The 21,757-nt window shown below is 43.8% G+C and overlaps 1 protein-coding gene across 2 annotated transcripts in view; it reads left to right on the top strand.

Annotated features, from left to right (window-relative positions):
- The window catches only part of IL17RA (interleukin 17 receptor A), a 44,389-nt gene extending 23,233 nt beyond the window's left edge, over positions 1–21,156 (top strand). Inside the window, exons 3-13 of one of the 2 annotated variants that reach the window (XM_073320061.1) lie at positions 2,446–2,589; positions 4,571–4,695; positions 6,188–6,314; positions 8,427–8,474; positions 8,584–8,744; positions 11,988–12,065; positions 12,490–12,568; positions 12,666–12,680; positions 14,544–14,645; positions 15,575–15,604; positions 16,407–21,156. In XM_073320061.1, the coding sequence (XP_073176162.1) occupies positions 2,446–2,589; positions 4,571–4,695; positions 6,188–6,314; positions 8,427–8,474; positions 8,584–8,744; positions 11,988–12,065; positions 12,490–12,568; positions 12,666–12,680; positions 14,544–14,645; positions 15,575–15,604; positions 16,407–17,926 (2,429 nt within the window). In that variant the 3' untranslated portion in view covers positions 17,927–21,156. The remainder of the gene's footprint in view (positions 1–2,445; positions 2,590–4,570; positions 4,696–6,187; positions 6,315–8,426; positions 8,475–8,583; positions 8,745–11,987; positions 12,066–12,489; positions 12,569–12,665; positions 12,681–14,543; positions 14,646–15,574; positions 15,605–16,406) is intronic. The other variant, XM_073320070.1, reaches the window with a different exon arrangement.
- The last annotated feature ends 601 nt before the right edge of the window (positions 21,157–21,757 follow it).

Here is a 21,757-nt window from a genome sequence, read left to right as displayed (position 1 = left end):
AATCATTACTTGTAAAGTTTGCAAATGACATACTAATAGAAGTCACCAACTAATGTGAGCTCCCAGTGCAATGGGGCGACTAAAAGAGCAAATGAAATCGTTGTTTGTATAAAATGGGGAATATTGAGTAGAAATAGGGAGGTGTTATTACCAGTATATATAGCATCAGTGAGACTGTTTTGGGACTTCAGAAAGGATGTTGACAAATCAGAAGGGTTCAGAAAAGAGCCACAAGAATGAGTCAGCATCTAGAAAACCTGCCTTACCGTGAAAGACTAAATAAACTCAATCTGTTTGGTTTTGTCTGAGAAAGTTAAGAGAACCTGAGCAGTGTAGAAGTACCTAAATGGGAATAACATTGCTGATGGTAGGTTCATAATTATTTGTTTCTAAAGACCAGAAGGCACTATTAAACCATCTAGTCTGATCTCCTGTATAACACAGGCCATGGAATTTAATCCAGTTATTCTGTATTAAGATAAATAATTTGTGTTAGATTAAAGTATATCTTCCAGAGAGAAATCCAATCCTGATTTTAAGACTTCATGAGATGGAGAATCTATTGTTTCCCATGGTATTTTGTTCCAGTAATTAATTACCCACACTGATAAAATTGTGTGCCTTATTTCTAATTTGAATTTGTCTGGCTTCAGCTTCCAGATATTTATTCTTGTTATGCCTGTGTCTTCTACAGTAGAGAACCGTTAAGTGCCTAGTGGTGTCTTCCTGTGAGGGTACTTATACACCATAATCAAGTCACTTCTTGATCTATTTATAGATATGCTAAACAGATAGAGCTCACTGTAAGGCATTTTTCCTGCCCTCAGATATTTGTATGGATCTTGTCTGCACCCTCTCCAATTTTTAACATCCCTTTTTTAAAATGTGGACACCAGAACTAGCTGCAATATTTCCATATCAATCTTAGCAATGCCACATACAGACATAAAATCACCTCCCAGCTTATTCCCCCTCTGTTTATACGTCCAGGGATTGCATTAGCCCTTTTTGCTATAGCATCACATTGGGAGCTCTTGTTTGTCTACTATAACCCCTAAATCCTTTTCAGACTCACTGCTTTCTGGAATACAGCCCCCCATTCTGTAGATATGATGTGTATTCATTGATATTAGATATATGACATTATGTTTGAATATTTTGTATTCAAATTTATTTTGCTGAATTGGGTCCAGTTTACAAAGTGATTCAGGTCTCTGTGTATGACTGTCCTGAACGCTTCATTATTTACCTCTCTGCCGGTCTTGGTGTCATCCACAAATTTTATCAGCAATGTTTTTATATTTACTTCCAGATCATTGATAAAAATACTGAAGAGCATTGGGCCTAGCACGGATCCCCGCAGAACTCCACTAGGAACACCCCCTTTCAATGATGATTCCCCATTGAGAACTGTTTTTTGAGATCTGCCAGTCAGCCACTACTTAAGTCACTCAATGTGTAGCTTATTGATGCTGTATAGTGCTATTTTTAATCCGAATGTTGTGTGGTGGTAAATAGGTATTTAACATCTATGCAGTCACCTTTATTAATCAAACTTGTAATCTCATCATAAAATGAAATCAGGTTTTGACATGACTCTTTTTCCATAAAGCCACGTTGATTATATTCCCATCCAGAAGGCTCATTAATTTAGCAAAACATAAGAGCCAATGGCTGAAAGCTGAAGATGTAATACTCAGACTAGAAATAAGGCAGAATTTTTTAACAATTAGAGTAATTAACCATTGGAACAAATTGCCATGGGGATATGGTGGAATCTTCATCAAGATGAAGTTTTTAAATCAAGATTAGACTTCTTTTTAAAAGATATGAGCTAGTTCAACAAGAAGTTATGGACTTGATGCAGGAATTACTGAGCAAAATTATATGGCCTGTTTTGACCAGGAGATCAGACTAGATTATCATAATGTTCCCTTTTTGCCTCAAAAATCTACAAAGAAAAATATTTTCCCCAAAAGACACATCAAGATTATAATATTCATAGTTCACACAGCACGACTGGGTCTATCTGCTCTTAGAACAGCTTTCCACTACAAGAACTATGAAAGAAAATGTCAGTGACCTTGCCAGCAGAGTTTATTGGTTTTCAGCCTGTGGTCTGTGGACCAGCAGACTGTCTAAGGGATCTGCGAAAGGTTGTTGTTACCATAGAACAGTATTTTTCAACCTGTGGTCTACGGATCCCTGGTGGTCCACAGACTAAGGTTTCCAAAGGGGTCCATGTCTCCACTTGAATTTTTTTAGGGGTCCGCAAATGAAAAAGTTTGAGGACCACTGCACTAGTGGAGGGCATGGTTGCATGCACTTGTGCAGGCCTTATGTCATCCAGCAGTGAGCCATGGTGGACATAAACACCAGCCACTCTAATACATTACCACAGGGGATGGAAATAAGCTTAAGAAACCTCTTTGATTTGACTGACAGGTACCTGCATGGACCAAAGCTGGTTACAGGTTTCCATGTGGACGCCCTCCGCTCCCAGTGTTCTTGATGTCCACTCTGATGTTTTCCATGATGAGGGAAAACGGCTTCCTGTGCTGCGGATAGAGTGGAAGCTGGCTACTGATGGTAAGCCATCACTTAACATAGACATGGAAGGGAAGGTCCTTAGAGAAATTATGGAATCTCTGAAAGAGAGTGATTGGATGGTAGTATTTGCGGTCATTCACTGGTCCAGCTGTGGAAGTCGAGCTTTGAGATGGGTTTTGGACAGCTTGTCTACTGGGTCAGAGGACATGAAGTGAGTAAATGTTAGTGCAGTTCTCCCTCCCTTATTACTTAGTCTTCAACAGAGATCAAATGGTGTTGTTAGAATGGAAGGGCAGCAGTTAATGTGGAAAAAATAAAGCACAACAGTGGTGCTTAACTTTACCAAGCTGAGGGTGGGCTCCCAGTGCAGTCGGTGTCTGATAAAGACCTGCAGTCCAAAGCCCTAAACTGGGATCATGATAGTCTGTTTTTTTAATCAAGTTTATATTTCATAGATGATACTTTGAAAATCTCAACTACAGTATTGAGTGAGGTTTACTCCAAACTGATCCTGAATGTGCAGATGGATCTTACAAACTAGGTTTACAAATGTGCACAGACTGATGGCAAGAGGAACTAGCTAGAAAACATTCTGTTTACTAGAAGCTGAGAATTGTTTAAGGGTTGAAGGGCTCATAATAGTAAAAAGACATGTCTACAAAACCAGAAGTTGGGGAAGGCCCAATGGAAAGGAGAAGTGAGGGAAGGAGTAGACTTATATTTACTCTGCCTGGACAGACTCCTAACGTGTAGTATTCATAGCTTTATATTCCTTCTTGTACTATGAATAGTACAGGTTAGGAGTCTGTCCAGGCAGAATAAATATAAGTCACTTGTGTGCAGCTGTCTTGAATCCCATGCAAGTTTCTTCCATTTGGAAAATCAAATCCAGTTCTTGTAATCCAGACTTCCTACATATATGTGTGTCTTGGTTCTCACCAGATGCTCTGTAGCTGCGCACCTTGTGAAATTCATGCCAGTGACAATAAGGGTTAGTGTGTGGGACCATTTCAGGTTTTGCCCTCCAGCTTTCTCCCTTCACTCTTCAAGCATATTTGATTTTCACAGACTTGGGAAATCCCCTTTGCACACACTAGTCAGCCTAAACTGACTGTTGCTGGAGTCAGGGTGAACAATACTGGGTGTCTGCTGAGTCAAGTGGTGCACTCCAAAGTTGTCTGAGCACTGGTCCAAACACATTTTTGTACCACTATAACTACATCAGTTTATCATAGGGGTAGCCCTGTTAGTCTGTAGCCACAAAAATAAAACAAATGCCTTTTTTTACATCAGTTTAGAAACAGATATAGTTAGAGGGTCGTACTGTTTTAGTTTGGATTCAGGTATAAATCTGCTGACATTAGTATAACTTATTTCTATACATTTACATATCTATACATTTACAGAAATAAGCTATTCTAATACAAGTACCTTTTATAACTGTGTCCCTACTAGAGGGTGGTACTGCTTTAACTATGCTTATTTCTAAAATGATAGTTATAATGGTACAAAAACTGTGTAGACCCACCCTGAGATGCAAGGCTGGAGGACATGGGGGAGCTGATTATAGCACTGAGATACTCTGAGGTGAAGTTAGAGGGTTGGATTTATCTACTAGACGTACTTTCTGCTCCCTGTTCATGCAGCACAAGTGCATTTTGCATTATGAATAAAACGGAACTTCTCAGCCTCTGATATCATGACCCCACATTCACCTACTTGCAGCTAGTCTCCTTAAGATCCCACTCCAGAATCTTTCGTGCCAGTTCCCATGGCACTTCATTTAAGTGCCCCACAAACTGACGCAGCAGTTATGAGCTGCTCTTGTCATGTGAAGGTAGCTGACAGCAAGGGATTTAGTAAATCTGCTTTATCAGATGGGATAGAGTGAATGGGAGTGGACTTGTGACCTATCCCGGGCATGCTGGCAATCTCTGGGGCTGGGGTGAGGTAAAATCTTTAGATTTGGAATTGCTAGAACAAGACTTTAACCTCTCCCCTTCACTATCCCTCCCACCAGCAAGCATTCAGTATCTCCAGGGAGTGGAGCTGGCTGTGCTACAAGTGAATAATAATCGACAAATCTGTGCCCAGTTTGACTTTCAGAACAGCCTGTTACTTCAGGTCCGTCCGGATGGAGGCCGGGTGAGTAAAGAGGGCTCCGACAAATGGTTTTCTAACCCACAGCTTTGTTTCCTGTCCACTCAGTCAAATAGCAAAGCTGCCTGTGAATAGCACAGAATGCTTAAACAGGAAGGATGGCCTTGTGATTAAGGCAGTGAACTTAGGACTCGGGAAGCCTGGATTCAGTTTCCAGCTCTGCCCTCGGGCAAATCATGTATTCAGTGCCTCAGTTCCCTATCTGTAAAACGGGGACAATGTCGGTGCTCGCTTTTCCCACACTTCTGTACTTTGGATTGTACCTGCCCTCCTGGGCAACTGGGACTATGCCAGTGCAGACTAGCCCTTAGTAATACAATACTAAAGTGCTGCTGCGGCAGCCCTTTAACTGCCTTGTGTGGTTGCGGTGCAGCGCTGGGAGTGAGCTCTCCCGGCGCTCTAAAAATCCCACCTGCACGAGGGGCGTAGCTCCCAGCGCAGCTCCCAGCACTGGGGCACTGTCTACACTGGTGCTTTACAGCGCTGAAACTTGCTGCGCTCGGGGAGTGTTTTTTCACATCCCTGAGCGAGAAAGTTACAGTGCTGTAAATTGCCAGTGTAGATAAGCCCTATGTATGTGTACACTGTCTAGCAGAGTGGAGCTTCTGGATGCTACTGTAATACAAATAATCTTAGCAATCATTGCTTCATCTATGGTAGTCATGGCATTTATAGCATAATTTTAATTCACTCTTTCCTTATGCCCCAAATCCTCTTTTTTCTTTTTTTTCTTTTTTACCACACCGTGGAAGAAAGCTCTGGGATAAGAGGGATCAAAGTCTTTCCCCACCCCTTATCATTCATTAAGGTCTTTATTCAGAGAGAAGCTGAGTACCCACAATTTCTACTGAGGATAATAGTATTTACAGGTGCACAGTACCTCTTAAGATCACTAAGCACACTGTGGAGAAAAACTCTGGCCTACAGGAGCATAGTGACTTTCCCCAGAATTTTGACATCTTCACTGATGTAAAGAGCATTGTGGGTAATGATATAGAAGTGAGAAACACCAAGTCAAAGCAATTAGCTATCCATATGAATATGTACACTTACAGAGCACTGCAGAATTTATTCTGGTTTGCACAATTTCACTCATACATACTGTATTGGTGGGTATAAATACTTTTTTCCCTTAACTTCCCCATTATTACTTAACCTCTCCTCAACCTGGAACATAACTGAAATCTGTCCAGACAATTAAGTGATTTCTGGGTTGTGATTCCCCCATTTCAGCCCAGAGTTTCCATATAGTGACTTAGACCTCCCCAAAAGTAACCACACCCTTCCCATTCTGAACAGGCACATGGAGATGGGGCCAGGGGAATTCTGGACAGGTTTAATTAGCTTGGAGTCCATTTCTCACCCTAGTTGCCAAAAAAGATGAAGAATGGGGGGACAGAACAGGATCAGTTATTAATTTCAGTGTCTTGACAGATCAGTTGTCTGATAAAGACCCTATCCTCATCCTCTGTTTCAGTGGAACTTCACTTTCAACCGCTTTGAGGTGGAGCCTGGCCAGATGTATCAAGTGACTGTCCATCATCTGCCCAAACTGGGCACCAGTGGAGACCACAACTGCAAATCCACATCTTACACGGTGCCTGGTAGGGGGTCCTCTAATGCCTTTTATTAAGCCTTCAGATGGAAACATTGGTTTGCCAGTACTGAGAACAGGCTCATTTCCAGGCCAGACCAGATCAAACAAACTGGAATATGACTCATGAACAAGCATAGTTAGGGAGCCAGATTGCTGATAGAATTGTCAGACCTGCTCTCTTCTCCTACTGCAAAAAGTAAACGTTCAGTCCACGCTTTCACAGTGCTACTGTGGTTCCTCCACAAAGTACGTACACCAGGTCCTGTGCTGCAGCACACTATACCCTTCACATTCAGGCTTTCAGAAGCCTATATAGTTAGTGTCACAGACCCCAGAAATATAAGGCTCTGCTTGGAGAGTAGAGTGCAGAGAATAAACTTTCACTCTAGATAACAGTGGCTGCTGTGGAGGGAGACGTGCACAAGTCATTATGTGTTCCATGAAAAGCTGGGCTGAAATTCTTTGGTCTGGTTCCTGGATTCTGCAGGGTTCCAGTGTGGTAAACTGGAAATTCTGAAGCAGTTTCAGATAAAGTGTTTTAAAAATTGAGATTCAGAATTAAATATGAAAAATAATGGCCAATACAGTAGCCAATCTGGGCAACCGTGTGGATTCTGGAGTAAATGCATTTGTTGGGTGTTTCTGCTAAAATGCTCAGCAGTGAAATAAGTGAAGTGACCCCTGTTGAGGTGAATGAGGCAGTTCACACCTGTGAGCTAATCTTTCAGGCTCTCTACAAACTAGAAACAGCACTGCATGCGTTTCACTTTGTCAGTTATCTTCATAACCATGAGGGCTAAAAACATAAGCCAAAGTTTTCAAACCAGAGTGCCTACAATTAGGCTTCTAAAGTCATATTTAGGGGAAGATTGTCAAAGGCAAAATTGGAGATAGGCAGTCAACTCCTGGTGGCTCAGTAGGGTTAGTTAGGTACCTAACATCCCTTTGTGCCTTTGAAAATTTCCCCCTAAAAAGATTTTTCACAGGAACTCCACTGACTACACTGGCCACTTTATTTAGGCTCCTAAAATTTGATTTAGGAGCTTAATTTAGGCACGTAGGCTTGAAAATTTGCCCATAATTTATTTTAATAGGAGTTTAAATTCTGAACGCAGTTCTGCTGCAAAGGATGAATTTGGTAGCAAATCTGCAGGTGTGAAATCACGAAACTCACAGGACCCTGAGTGTGCAGTTGGGAAAGCAGGGTAGGCTCTAGGTTTTCAGATTTATGCTGGACTCTTACCAGTTGGAAATGGTGCCTCCTACTTCTGTCTTCCTTTGTTCCCATAAATCTTCTATTTTGAGGTGGAACTGAGCAGCAGAGCTCCCTGTTGATTGGGGCTTGGCTTATGATTTGTGGGACCCCAAACTGCAAATGAAAGTCAAGAGGTTCAGGTTATGAGGAGCTTTCCCTCTGCTGAAGGATAGAGTGGGCAGTGAGTTCTTCCTTCCTCTCCTTCCCCCCACCCCTCCAGAAGAAGATGAGACTGGGTTGAGAGTTGTAGAGCCCAAATAGTCAGTTGGCTCGTATATGTTTGAGGCTGGGCCAGCCTGCTTGTTGATCTTCTACAAACTCAACAATCCAAACTGCCAAGTCAAGCTCAGAGAGAAACAAGGTAACTGCAGAAGAACATCAGTCAACAAGACTATTCCAGCGAATGGAACCCCAGGATGAACTCACTGGAGATGATGGCAGGACATCTTTGGTGGAGGGGAGGGATCTGTGGCTGTGAACCTCTCTACTTCCCGAGATCAGTATGAAATCATAACTCACCTCTTTAGAGCTTAGTACACACCTCCCTCTTTGCACTCACCTTCCCTCAGCAAAGGCTACAGAATAGTCCTTTGCCACCAGAAAGCTTTGTCCTGGAATGGTCCATAAAAGCATGACCTGAGTAGAGAAGATGGTCCACACTTGGACAGCAGTGATGTACTGCTTTTAATTATTGTGTTTAGTGACTAATTACTTTGGTGATGGCTGCACTGAAACAAAGGGCTCCACCCTTCTAAAGCAGACTAAAAATTATCTGACTTCTAATGAGAAAATGTGTATTCAACATTCTGAATTTAAGTGTAACATTTCTGTACAAAGACCTAACAGACTGTCTTTTTGCTGCAGATTGCAGGGACCCTGTGATGAAAAGAACCATGCCATGTATGCGGACAGGTAAAGCGGGTCTGTCTCAGTCTGTCAGAGCTGTGGGAGTTGAGAGGTGGCCCGTTTTGAGTGCTTCTGAAAGTTTTTGTAATTCTGGGATATTTTATACTACTTCCAGGCAGCCTGTGGGAGCCCAGTATTGATGGCAAAAGTCTAGATGACAGTTCTCTGTTGGTGAGTTTTAACCCAGGGATGGAGTCAGCTCAATACCGGATCCATGTGACCAGTTTCCCAGATGAGGAAAAGCAATGTAAGGAGACCACACATGATATTTATGAGGTAACCATCTTTCCTCTCACATTTCTGCTGACACAAACCAAAACTGAAACCCCTTTTCCACATTCGCTCAACAATCAGCATGAACCCCAATCCAGGGAGAGTTCATGAATACAACTGAGCAGTTATTTCCTAAGAGCTATTTTTGTGAATTTATTTTGAATTTGCTTGGGGAATTTTACTCCTAGGGGTCTGCGGAGTGAAGGAGCAAGTTTCAGAGAAGAGCTACAAGAAAAATTAAAGGATTAGAAAATATGCCTTATATTGAGGGACTCAAGTAGCTCAACCTGTTCAGTTTAGCAAAAGAGATTGCGGGGTGATTTGATCAGTCTAGAATAGGGGTCTCAAACACGCAGCCCATGGAGTTATTTGCTGCAGCCCACCAAGCTCCCTGCGCCCCCCCCCGCTGAGTTACTTCCTGCAGCTGCCAAGCTCCCCTCACCTGCCCCCCCCCTCCCACCAGCGCGCTGTGTCCCCACTCCTCTACCTACCTCCAGGTGCTTCCCACTGCCAAATAGCTGTTTGGCAGCGCTTAGCGCTTTACAGGGGAGCCACATGCTCAGGGGAGGAGGCGGAGAAGAGGCAGGGCAGGGGCGGGGATTTGGGGAAGGGGTTGAAATAGGGCCTGGGAGGGGGCGGAGTTGGGGTGGGGACTTTGGGGAAGGGGTTGGAATAGGGGTGGGGAAGGGGTGGGAAGAACCGGGGCAGGGCCTCATGGAAGGAGTGGGGTGGGGGCAGGGGCAGCGGTTGGGGGGTGTCAGTGATGTAACCCTTGGGCCAATGTCCTAGTCCTTATGTGTCCTTCGTGGTCATTTGAGTTTGAGATCCCTGGTCTAGAAGTACCAATATGGGGAATAAAAGAATAACAGGGCTCTTCAGTCTAGCAGACAAAGATCCAATGGTTGGAAGTTGAGACTAGACAAATGCAAACTAGAAATAAGTTCCACACTTTTAACAATGAGGGTAATTAACCACTGGAACAATTTACCAAGGGTTGTGGTGGATTCTCCATCACTGGCAGTTATTTACATCAAGGTTGTATGTTTTTTCTAACAGATATGCTTTAGTTCAAATTGGAATTAATTCAGAGAAGTTCTGTTGCCTTTTACACAGAAGGGGAGACTAGATGATCAGTAGACCCTTCTGGCCTTATAATCTATGAAGTTTGACTCTCAAAAGAAGAACCCCAAATATCAGTGTTGGGGTCTGCCTATCCTGGAGAACTTGTGGGGGAAAAAACTCCTGAAAATTGATACTATTTCCCATCCCCATGGCAAGGATGTAGCTAACAATTGTGTATGAATAGACGGGCCAATCTGTCCCATTCCTTCCATTCCCAGGATCCTTCTTACTCTCTGTGTATTGATGCATATTAGGATCAATAATGTGGCATGTACAGCTAAAGATAACTGGCAGAGGTATAAGGCCCAACTTAGAAACAAAAAGGCCCTGCCAATTGTCATAAGTAGGGCTCCGTGTCTGTCACAGAGGTCGCGGAAGTCACGGATTCCATGACTTCCTGTGACCTCCGTGACTTCTGCAGCAGCCGGTGTAGCTGACCCTCAGGACGCCCAACCACCTGGGCCCAGAGCCAGCTGCTCAGGCAGCCCTGGGGACAGCCACACCGGCTGCTGCTAGAACGGCTCTGCAGCCAGCCCCTTGGGCAGTCTCACAGCCAGCCACACCAGCCGCTGTTCTGGCAGCCCCAGGCAACTGGGCCCAGGAACCACCTGAGCAGCTGCCAGTGCGGTGGACCCTGGAGTTTCCTCCCACTCTGGCGGCAGGCCCCCAGGGGCTCTCTACCTCTTGGCAGGGGCCAGAGCCATAGCAGGCCCCTGGCTTTTCCCCCACAGCGTCCCCTGCTCCAAGATTCAGTCAAGTGTATTTTTAGTAAAAGTCATGGACAGGGACAGGTCACAAGCAAAAAACAAAAAAAATCATAGCCCCATGGTCTGTCCATGACTTCTACTAAAAATACTTTATGATTGAATCTTAGCCTTAGTCATAAGAAATATTGTCCCGAGGATATCAGTTGTATTCCGTAGTCCATAGATGTCAATCACTTGACTGTTCTAATGACCCAAGTAGCAGTGCAAAGACCACTGTATTGAGTTTGAACTAAACAAAAGTTTGCACATTAAATGTTTAATCTTTGCTTATTAAATAACCTTAGTAAACACATTAAGATTGTTTAGTACGACCTTCACTTCGGAAGTCTCTGACTTAGGTGCTTAACCATGCAGTCTTAAGACCAGAGCTGGCAAAACTTTTTGACTAAACAAATTTTAGTAAAAAATGAGAACTTGGAGATACCAAAACATTTTGCAAATTTGTGTCAATTTTGAATTGTTTCAGGTTTAAAAAAAAACCAGAAGTCCAAAAAATCAAAACATTTTGTTTTGACGCTTTCTAAACAAAATGCTTTAATTTTTTGTTCAAAATGAGTTTATTTTGAAATGTCCTTTAATTTTATTTTAAAATAAACATTAAAAATGCTCAAATCAAAATAGAATGTTTTGTTTGACTTGAAACCATTTTTTTCAGAATTGCCAGCGAACCAAAATGTCTGTGTTCCCATCTCTACTTAATACATGTATTCAGTTAAGAGAGTATTATAACTAAGGCTAAGATTTTGTCACAGATCTATTTGGTAATAAAGATATTATGGGCAATAAAGAAAAATTCATGGAACCCCATGACCTGTACCTGACTTCTGCTAAAAATATCCATGATAAAATGGGAAGGAGCTGGACAGACGCCAGGTGGCTGTGAATTCCAGAGCGGCCCCCACTCCACCTGCTGCCAGAGAGCTGCAGGGGTCCCTCCCTGCCAACAGCAGCTGGGAGCTTGGGGGCACTCTCTTCCTCAGGTGGCAGGGGTATCTCATAGCTCCCTGCTGCTGTGGGAGGCTGCAGGACCTTGCAGCTCCCAGCCGACGGTGCTGAAGTCACAGAGGTCTTTGGAAGTTACAGATTCTGTGACCTCCGTGACTAAATCGTAGCCTTAATTATAACATGTATGTCCCACTGCTTGTTGCTGTGGGACCCTCACTATATTATTATTCTGTAGGGCTGCTATCAGCTCCTATTAAAGTCTATTATAAACTCTCCCTGTGCCTATCACCATAAGCTCTTGTGACCCACATACTCCCACTGTTCTCATCCTCATTTTCCCTCCCTTCTTCAGATCTTTATGCCATTTTCTTCTGCCTTCCCTTGTAATCCTTTTGTCTGTTATTCTCTGCAGAGTGGACAGCAGAACCGTGTGAATGTCACTGTCAAAATCGAGAAAAACTTAAAAGCCTGTTGCAGATACAAAATACAGGTAGGATCTCAATTCTTTTCACTCAAGGGAGAGAGGGGAAACAGTGAACAATCTCTGAATATTCGGTTGTTTGTACAACATGGAGCTCTGTCCATGACTAATCCCCAGGAAAAATTATGTATACTTCTGAAAGAATATCATACACATAAATTAATTCTCTATTGACAGTGGTTCGTCCTTACATCATTTTCACAATACTAATCACTCCTGAGAGAGACTCGGACTGACATAGCTGTAGGAACCCCTAATGGCCAGTTCCTGTCTGTGTATATGGAGTAGTCCCAGAATCCTTAATCCTTTAACATCTTGGAGAGAAAATTGGATTGTAATCTTTGTCTCGAAATTTGCAATGGGGGACAGGGTAAAGCAAGTTATTGTTACATCCAGTACTGTTTTCTGATTTCCTGATTTGTTTCAACTCCAGATTCAACCATTCTTTACCATTTGTGGCACCGACTGTCTGAGACATTCTGCTGTCATCCCGTGTCCCTCAGTTGCTCCAAGTGAGGACTCCTTTCCTCTACATTAGATTTACATTATTTTATTGGTGATAGCTGAGCCTTGATCTAACTTTCTGATCTATGTTTGATTCCTTTGCAGCTACATATCCTGCAGGTAAGACAATAACTCATTCCTATTAAAATCTTCCTTTGTGGTTATTTTCCTCTATATGTAATACAGATAATAAACTAACTTTGCTTGCATGTGAGACAGTACATGCAAGGTGTGGGATTATTCTAAGTAGTCACCCTGCCTCACACAGGCTTTAGGTATGTTCACTCCAGAATGCAGAAATCTAACAGAGCTGCCTTATTTTGTATTAAAAGAGAAAGCTCGTATATGATATATACACTGTGCATCTTTTCTACTTGTTTAGAAGTGTGTCACTTAAAAGAAAAGCAATGGGTGGGCAGGGGAGCATGACTGACTTTCTGTTTTGCTTGGCAGTTTGAATTTAAGCAGTAAAAGGTGCGTGTGACATACGAGGGCACAATGCAGACTAGTTAGCAGCTGTGTCATCCCTGACCAGCAACACTGGGTGCCTTACAATGCCTTGATGAAGTAGGTCACAGTCTTCCAGCACACAAGCCACACTGAGTGTCTGTGTGTAACTGCAGCCTACCAGCCACACTTGGGTTACACTCTGCCTCTCACTAGACTTGGTTATTCTACATGGTGACCCCAGCACACACTCCAGTCTTAGGTTTTCCCCCCAGAAATGTATGTCCTGTACAGCCCAGGCCTCTCCTGGACATTAGTTATATTTAAAGTCCCTTATCTCTTTAAAAGTAATAATTTGCACACAACTTGCCACCCCAAATGGAGTTTTCCAGACAATTCAATTAAAACACACTGCATTAGATAAAACACTAAAACAAGTTTATTCACTACAAAGAGATTTTAAATGAGCACAAGTAATGAGGCATAAAAGTCAAAATGTTTATAAGAAAAATAAAGACAAAATGCAACTGATGCCTAATTTAACAAACTATGTTAGATTCAAAGCAAAGTTTTCTCACTACATGCATTCAGCAGTCTTACTGACCAAACTTCTTGGGTCAGGACCTCTTCTTCCAGAATCTAGTAAATGCTTTCTTTGTTGCTTCAGGTGCTGGGAATGGGCAGGAGACATGTTTGTCCTTCCTTTTTATAGTTTCAGTCCCCCTCTTGAAAAACATTTCCAGCTGGATACCAGGAGACAAAAGGTGTATGGGAAAGGATGTTTCATGCTGCTTTTTCCTCACCTGCTGGAGATTCTTTTGTTTCCCTTCCTGCTTGATGACTGTTTGCAGCTTAAATGCATATTAAGCAAAGCACACATTCCTTTGTTCAAGACAGACCTATTTGCCAACTTCTGCCTGGAGCATGTGGTGTTAACACCACACAATGGAATCTTATAAAATCACATAGACTGTTGCCACATATGATTTATCAGGACAATACTGATCAGCAAACTATGAATTTTCACATGATACCTTACTAAACATGCCTTGTACAAAAATTATTAGTCATGTGTAGGGTGTGGACATGGGTACATTCTGTCACAGCTTGTCATATATTTTTATATATATGTGTACAGTTTGGTTTGTTTTTTCTAGTGTTTAAAACCCTCTTATCAGGTAGTGATAGCTCAAGCAGCTAAACGGAATCTTTCCCAAATTTCCAAAAGAATTTGCCTCTGGGCTGAACAAACACGAGACATTTCATCCCAAAATAGTTTTAAAAAAAACAAAAGAGCGAGAGAAAGTTAAGCATCTGAAAACAGGAGTTTAAGCGTTCTCAGCCATAACTGCTGTGTTGCTACTTTGGTGCTACAAGGAGGAATTAATGGGTTCCTGCTTCCTGCTACTTCCCAGTACTCTTGGGGACAGGATGCCGCTGTTCAGCTGACTTCTGGTGTTCAGTGCAGCATTCTGTTGCTGGGTGAGCCTCCTTGGCCATGTAAATTTGTCTTATTCTGCTCTTCTTGTGCCTCAGATGATCCGATTATGTGGCTATACTGGTGTATCACTGGCATCTGCATTTTACTGGTGGGATCAGTCATAGCCGGTGCTATTTGCATGACCCGAAGAAAAGTAGGTAAGGATGATGTCAGCTGCGGAGTGAGACTCAGACACGCTTGTGATGCTCTTTCATTTCTCTTCATTTACTTCCCTGAATCCTTGTGTGATGCTCTGCCATCAGGGAACTGCCAGTATTAACTTTTCCTTCAGCCTGGGTCCCAGGGCTCATGTAGCATCCTAATGCAAAGCAACGCAAACTTTTTCCAGACACCCAGTTAACTGAAAGTCTCTTATGTCTCCTGGGGTTCCACTCTTGGTGAATCTAACACCAAAGAAATGGGGCTTCACTGTTCCATTCTGTGTATTTTCTGTGTTCCCATAGGACTGAAGCTAAGTTTCTACAGATCTGCTTCTCCAGTTCTGTGAAATGTGAGAGCCCTGCAGAACTGAAACTTCCTATTTAGCCAAACTACTGATGATACTAGATCTCGAGGTGTCTGTAGAAACAAGTTCTGCTGAAATATTTTGCATTTATGTAGCACTTCATCAGAGTAGTTTACAAAGAGAGAGTGAGGCACAAAGATTGTGACTTGTCCAACGTGACACACTGAGCAAGTGGCAGAGCTGGGACTAGAACCCAGGTTTTCTGGCAATTGTCACAATGATATAACACAACTCTCTGTGATGATCATTTTTGTCTGAGCTGGTTTGGCAAATATGTTCTTCTCTAGGCAGACAATTTGATGGGTCAGAGAGGAGAAGAGGATTGACTTTAGGTGCAGCTCCTCTCCTCTCTAGGGGAGAGATGCAGTGAGGCAGACTGCGTAGCTGGCTATCGAAGAGACTTTGGGAGTGGAGTCCTTAATCTTCACACACTGATTTTCACTAGGTTTGCTATCAGAGATCCCCCACTGTAAGGTGTTTGCTTTCTGGTCTTTGAAGGGCACAATCTAAAAACATAATTTAAATTTCTTTAGATTTGACCATGTATTTTTTTTCTTTCAGGCCACCAGCATAGGAAATACAGCAGCCATGGTAAGAGATACTTTCAATGCTGTAGGACAGGGGTTGGCAACCTTTCAGAAGTGGTGGGCTGAGTCTTCATTTATTCACTTTAATTTAAGGTTTTGCGTGCCAGTAATACATTTTAACGTTTTTAGAAGGCCTGTTTCTGTAAGTCTATAATATATAACTAAACTATTGTATGTAAAGTAAATAAGATTTTTTAAATGTTTAAGAAACTTCATTTAAAGTGTAGAGCCCCCTGGACCAGTGGGCAGGACCCGGGCAGCGTGAGTGCCGCTGAAAATCAGCTCGCGTGCCATAGCTTGCCTACTCCTGCTGTAGAAGAATCCTTCATGCTGCACATTCTAGGAACCTGCCTTAACTGCCCTTTGGAGTCCATACTAGGATTAATTTGCTATTGATGTTTCTTGATACCAAAATATTGCTCTGCAGCTTTAAAGCTGTTCTCTTTAACCAAAAGGGACTTATGGGGCACTAGTGGCCTTGGACAGAGAACAACCCAGGTGTGAAGCTTTTGCCTTCCCCCAGGGGGCTGCTGCTTTATCTAATGAAATCCTTTAGAAACTATGGATCTGCACATGAAATGAGAATGGGCTGTGACTGCGTTTGTCCATCTGTGTGTCCTAAAGCTAAGCTTGATTTTTTTTTATTTTTTTTTTTGCTTGAGGTAGAACATCAGGAGAGGGAGGAGGGGCCATGTCAAAGGGCCATCTCTCTGGCTTTATGGAGGTTGGATCTTGCCATGTGGTATTGTTACTGCTTCAGCAAATGTTATTGGAATGAACAATTGTACTTTTTCACCTTTTTTCAGAGCTGTTACCTCCACAGCTGACTCCACCATCCCTGAGGCCCCGGAAGGTTTGGATTGTGTACTCTGCTGACCACCCACTCTATGTAGATGTGGTGCTGAAGTTTGCCCAGTTCTTGATCACAGTCTGTGGTACTGAGGTAGTCCTGGATTTGCTGGAAAAGCATCAGATTTCAGAGATTGGGGCCTTACCCTGGCTTACTCGACAGAAAAAGGAAATGGAAGAACTATCTTCAAAGATCATCATTTTGTGTTCTCGGGGCACCCGGGCCAAATGGCAGGCTATGCTTGGGAAGGAGGGAACAGCTGTGTGTCTCAAGCAAGATCAATGGCAGCCTACTGGAGACATGTTCACGCCAGCCTTGAATTTGATCCTGCCAGACTTCAAGAAGCCGGCTTGTTTTGGCATGTATATAATTTGCTATTTTGAGGGCATCAGTGAGGATAAGGATATTCCTGACCCATTCAATGTCACATCCAAGTACCAGCTGATGGACAGGTTTGAGGACATTTATTTCCTGATCCAGGATATGGAGAAGTTCGAACCAGGGCGGATCCATCAAATCCGGGAGATCACTGCTGAAAACTACGCTGAAAATTCCAATGGCTGGAAGTTGAAGGAGGCAGTACAGACATTCCAGGAATGGCAGACAAAGCACCCTGATTGGTTTGAGAGAGAGACCACATGCTCAGAAGATGAGGAGGACCTGCAGTCTCTGGATAGGGAAATACCAGAGGAATTAATGCTGGGTAATGAACAGGTAATTATGAAACAGCAGCTGCATGTTCAAGAGCCTGATCCCAATGGCTGTTGCACAGTTATCCTCCATGTGAATGAAGATGAGGGTGAAAGTTTTAAACTGCAGCCTCAGCTTAATCCCCAAGGGGATCCAACTTTCCAGACCCTGATGATTCCCATGGATGAGGCACCTCCAGTTCAGATGGTGGAACCAATTTCTGTTACAGGAGGTAAAAATGCAACTAGTCATCAGGTGCTGACCAACATGGATTGGATGGAAGGAATCCCTCTGCTGGAGACTAGTGTTCCAATGAGGAACAGCATCATCCTTCATGATGATTTTGATGTCCCATCATCAGACAACCAGAGATCTGCAAACCACCTCCCAAATGAAGTGAGGCAGCAGCTGGAGGGGTTAATGTTCTCTCTTTACCAGCAAAGTGTCATTCCTTCTGAGCCATCTCTCTGTCAAGAGGATGCTGAAGAGCAGCAGCAGCAGCAGGTGGTTTTCAATAACCCATGCAAAGATCAGAGACAGTCAGTGCAATCAGACCAGGGCTACATCTCCAGATGTTCCCCTTTGCCTCCTGATGATCTGGTGGTGGAAGAGGAAGAGGAGGACCAAGAACAGGAAAACAAGATGCCCCCTCAGTATCTCTCTCCAGAGGTCTTGGACAGTCTAAAGAGCCTCCAACAAAAGCTGCTTTTCCAGGAAATTCAGCAGAAATCAGTCTGGGAGCACATGGGTGAGATGGACACACGTCGTTCTGCAGAGGACTCTTAGACTCTCTGTCCAGGACCATCCCATTTGAAAAATGGGGCTGCAGGGTGGTAGTGTGTATAATTTCAGCACTCTTCTTCAAGCAGTCTCCTCATCCTTGTAAAACAAGTGTCATAGGTTCTAATCAGTAGGAAATCTCTCACTGATGCATATTACCCGGAGGCAGACTTGCCAAGTGCATACAGTATGGTCCACCTACCTATACCTTAGAGCACAACTGTTACCTCCCAATCTGTCTCTGATTGGAGGAAGATGACAGCAATGTTAGTCCCCTGCATGTGCTGTGGAGGAATTGGTACTAAATCTGTTACTCCATAAGAAATCTACTGTGTGTAGAATCCACTGTGAACTAATTACAGGCAAATTATTGTGGTCTATCAGGCTGCATCTCTCAGGATGCCTGTCACACCATCATTCCAGCTTATTGTAGAGGACTAAAGTCACAGTTATGGAGGAGAGGGTAAAGACTCTGATTCTGATATCGGAGTTTATTAGCTAAGCTTTATTGTAAATGCTGTAGTAAGTAATTTATGCCTCAGATCACAACCAGTGATGACTAGGGCCCTACCAAATTCACTGTCCATTATGGTCAATTTCACAGCCATAGGATTTGAAGATTGGTAAATTTCACATTTTCAGATGTTTAAATCTGAAATTTCACAGTGTTGTAACTGTGGGGGTCCCGACCCAAAAGGGGCTTGGGGGGAAGTGGGGAGGGGGCTCTGTTGCAAACCTGTAGTAGGGGAGATCATGGGATTGTCACCCTCACTTCTGTGCTGCCTTCAGAGCTGGACTGTCCGTCCTCTGCCCAGTCAGAGGTAGGAGCCCTCTTTGCTGGGGTGCTCCCAACAGCACACGGCAGATCGGACACAACTCCATAAGCCTCCTCCAGCTGAGACTTGTGGACATAACTCCACAAGTCTCCTCCCCACCCCTCGCCCCAGAGCAGCTGTGCAGGAGGAGATGGACATGTCCTGTTCCTCCCCTGCCCAGCTGGAGCGAAGAGCCCCCTTTGCTGGGGCGCTCCTAGGAACAAGGGAACATCGGATTTCACGGGGAAGGGCGGATTTCATGGTCCGTGACATGATTTTCACAGACGTGAAATTGATAGGGTCCTAGTGATGACAGATCCCAGTAGACCCACCTGGGTGCTGGGATTTTCTAATGTATTACACACGTTGGCATCGCCATACCTGCCTGGCCATTAAGCAGTGTAGCAGGATGCTGAGCAGTAATTGGGATGAACGTTTTTAAGTGGGTAGTTTTATCTCTTTGGTACTTTCCCCTCAACCCATGATGAGTGGAAGGCACTTGAAAAGCAGCGACACCAAAAGAAACGTAAGCTTGGTGGTCAGAAAATGGACTAGGAGCTTGCAGTACAATTACAGCGGGAAAAAGAATGGGGTTTAGGGCTGCATACGGTCTTCACCGCATAGATCCGGAAGGAAATGGGTTTTTTTTGGTGCACTGATAGTACCAGCCAGGATATTGTGTTCGTTTCTGGGCATCTCAATATCAGGAAGATTTTCAAATTGGAGAGATGGTGAGAAAAGCAATAAACACAATTAAGGGTCTGAAAGACTGTTTGGAAGAAAAATGTGGTAGTAAACAGGGCTGTCAATCACATGTAATGCCTGTGATTAACTGAAAACAAAATTAACACGTTAAGCCCATAGCAGGGAAGCTGAAGAAGCCTCAGCCTGCAGCTCCATGGGCAACAGGGGAGGGATTAAAGAAGTCCCAGACTGCAGCTTCCCGGGCAGTTGGGGAGGGGTTGAAGAAATCCAAGCCCACAGCTTCCTAGGCAGCAAGAGGGCTGGAGCCCTGCACCCTGAGGGGGCATGGGCAGTGGGTTGCATAGGCGGGGGGAGGCTGTGCCTCCCCAAACAGCCAGGCATGGCCCTACCCTCTGCTTACCATTGCTCCCTGCATGCAGCTCCAGCCCCCAGTGCTCCGGCTGGGGCCGCCCACCTTCCCGCGCTCTGGGGCTGGAGGGAGGTGTGGCCACCCGTGCTCTGGCTCTGGGTGGGCTGGGGCCATGCTCCACCTGCCTTCCTGGCGCTCTGGGGTGGGGCTGTGGCCGCCCGCGCTGGTGGGCTAGCCTGGGGCAGGACTGGGCTGATGGCTGCGGGGGGGGGGGGTAATGCTCAGCTCTGGCAGGAGGGCAAAAGGCAGGGGGGCCTCAGGCAGAAGGGGTGGGGCTGAGAGCTAGTCTTGCCCAGCCAGCGGTTCACGTGCTGCCCATGCAAGGGGGGCTGAAGCACCGAGCAGGACAGAAGCCCAGAGCCCCCAGCCCTGATCCTATATTTGAAAATATACTAAAACCCCAAAAATATTTACATAAATGACATTCTGATATTGTTTAATAGTGTGATTTTAAACTGCAGTTAATCTCAGTTAATGTTTTTAATCACTTGACAGCCCTGGTAGTAAGCATAGCTTGACCATACGTTGCCCAAGGGTGGGGAATATAACCAACAAGTGAAGGATGCTGGAGTGAAACCAATGTAAGATGATCCCTGGAGATGTAACTACTATTAACGTATATTTGAACAAAGGAAATTCAGTCTAAACATTGAGAAACATTTGCGAGTAGTGCAGACTGCGGAGTCATCTCCCACAAGTTGTGCTGGAAACTCCCTCAATTGAGAGATTTCAAAACTGGTTTTAACGAACTAGGAGAACACTGTGCAGCGAACAATCCAGCATTGTCCCTTGTGGGATGGGCTAGATGGTTTACTTTTCTAATTTATAAAGCTGGAGATTACCCCAGGCACTGTGGCAGCTTGTTTAACTCAGGCAACCAGGGAATGCCTTTTTGAGGAGTAAAAGCCCCCAACCCAAACTGCCTTTTTTCCTCTCCCCTTTTGGGATCATACAAGACTGCTGCCTTTCCACCTTGCTAATTGCACATGTGTCGGACAACAAGATGTAATCTTAGGTCTTGCATCTACGTGAAGCATTTTTCCATTCCTGAGATGGCAAACTGATTTTCTTCAGCCTATGCTTATTATATCTGAACAACTTCAAGTATTTTCTTTTTATATGCTTTATACACTGGCTTTTCAAATAAAAGTTTTGAGTAGCTATTACTCCACATTGCCACTTCTGACTATGCAACCAATGCGACGATATATTTTTATAACTGATTGTATCTAGTTTTTTTCTAATTTTCTTTTTTAATTAAAGGAATAATATACTTTCAGAAGATTTACACTGAAATGATTAAAGGAGCTAGAATGTCCTCCCTTCATTTGATTTTCACCTATGCAGGACACTTCCCCCTAGAACTCAAACCAAAGCACTGAAGTATGAAATTGAGCCAGTCATGAAATGCTAAAATGTTTAGGAAAAGGGGTGCCACCTGGGAGGAAGGAGAGGGAGGGAAACCCCTCCTTGAAAGTTGCCTTCCTCACAAAAATACTTGCCTGCAGCAGTCAAAATCTGTCTGTGGGATTTGGTTGGCTGATTGTAGGACCATCAGCATCCTATACTGTCCATCTGTGCCTGTACAGCCACAAAGCAGCAAACAGAAAAATTCCTGCAAATAACCATGTTCAGGACCAGGAGCGATCTTCATTTTATGTTGTGTATAGGACCAAACGTGTGGGTTGGGGCTAAACAAATAAATAGTACTGAGCTCAACATGCTCTACAATCATTTATCCCTATGACTACTGAGGGGGGAAATAAGTGTTACTGCTCTTAGAGATGCGGAAAGTAAGGTGCCAGAGGTGCCTTTTTTAATGCTTTTGTTTCGTTGTAAGCCTGTGAAGATTTCACAATTACCTGTCTAGTTTTTGTTTGTTTTGGTAAGTCCTTTTCAAGTAATATC

This window comes from Lepidochelys kempii, chromosome 1 (assembly GCF_965140265.1).
Source record: "Lepidochelys kempii isolate rLepKem1 chromosome 1, rLepKem1.hap2, whole genome shotgun sequence".
NCBI classification, from domain to species: Eukaryota; Metazoa; Chordata; order Testudines; family Cheloniidae; genus Lepidochelys; species Lepidochelys kempii.
This window is presented reverse-complemented; position numbering and strand designations above follow the sequence as displayed.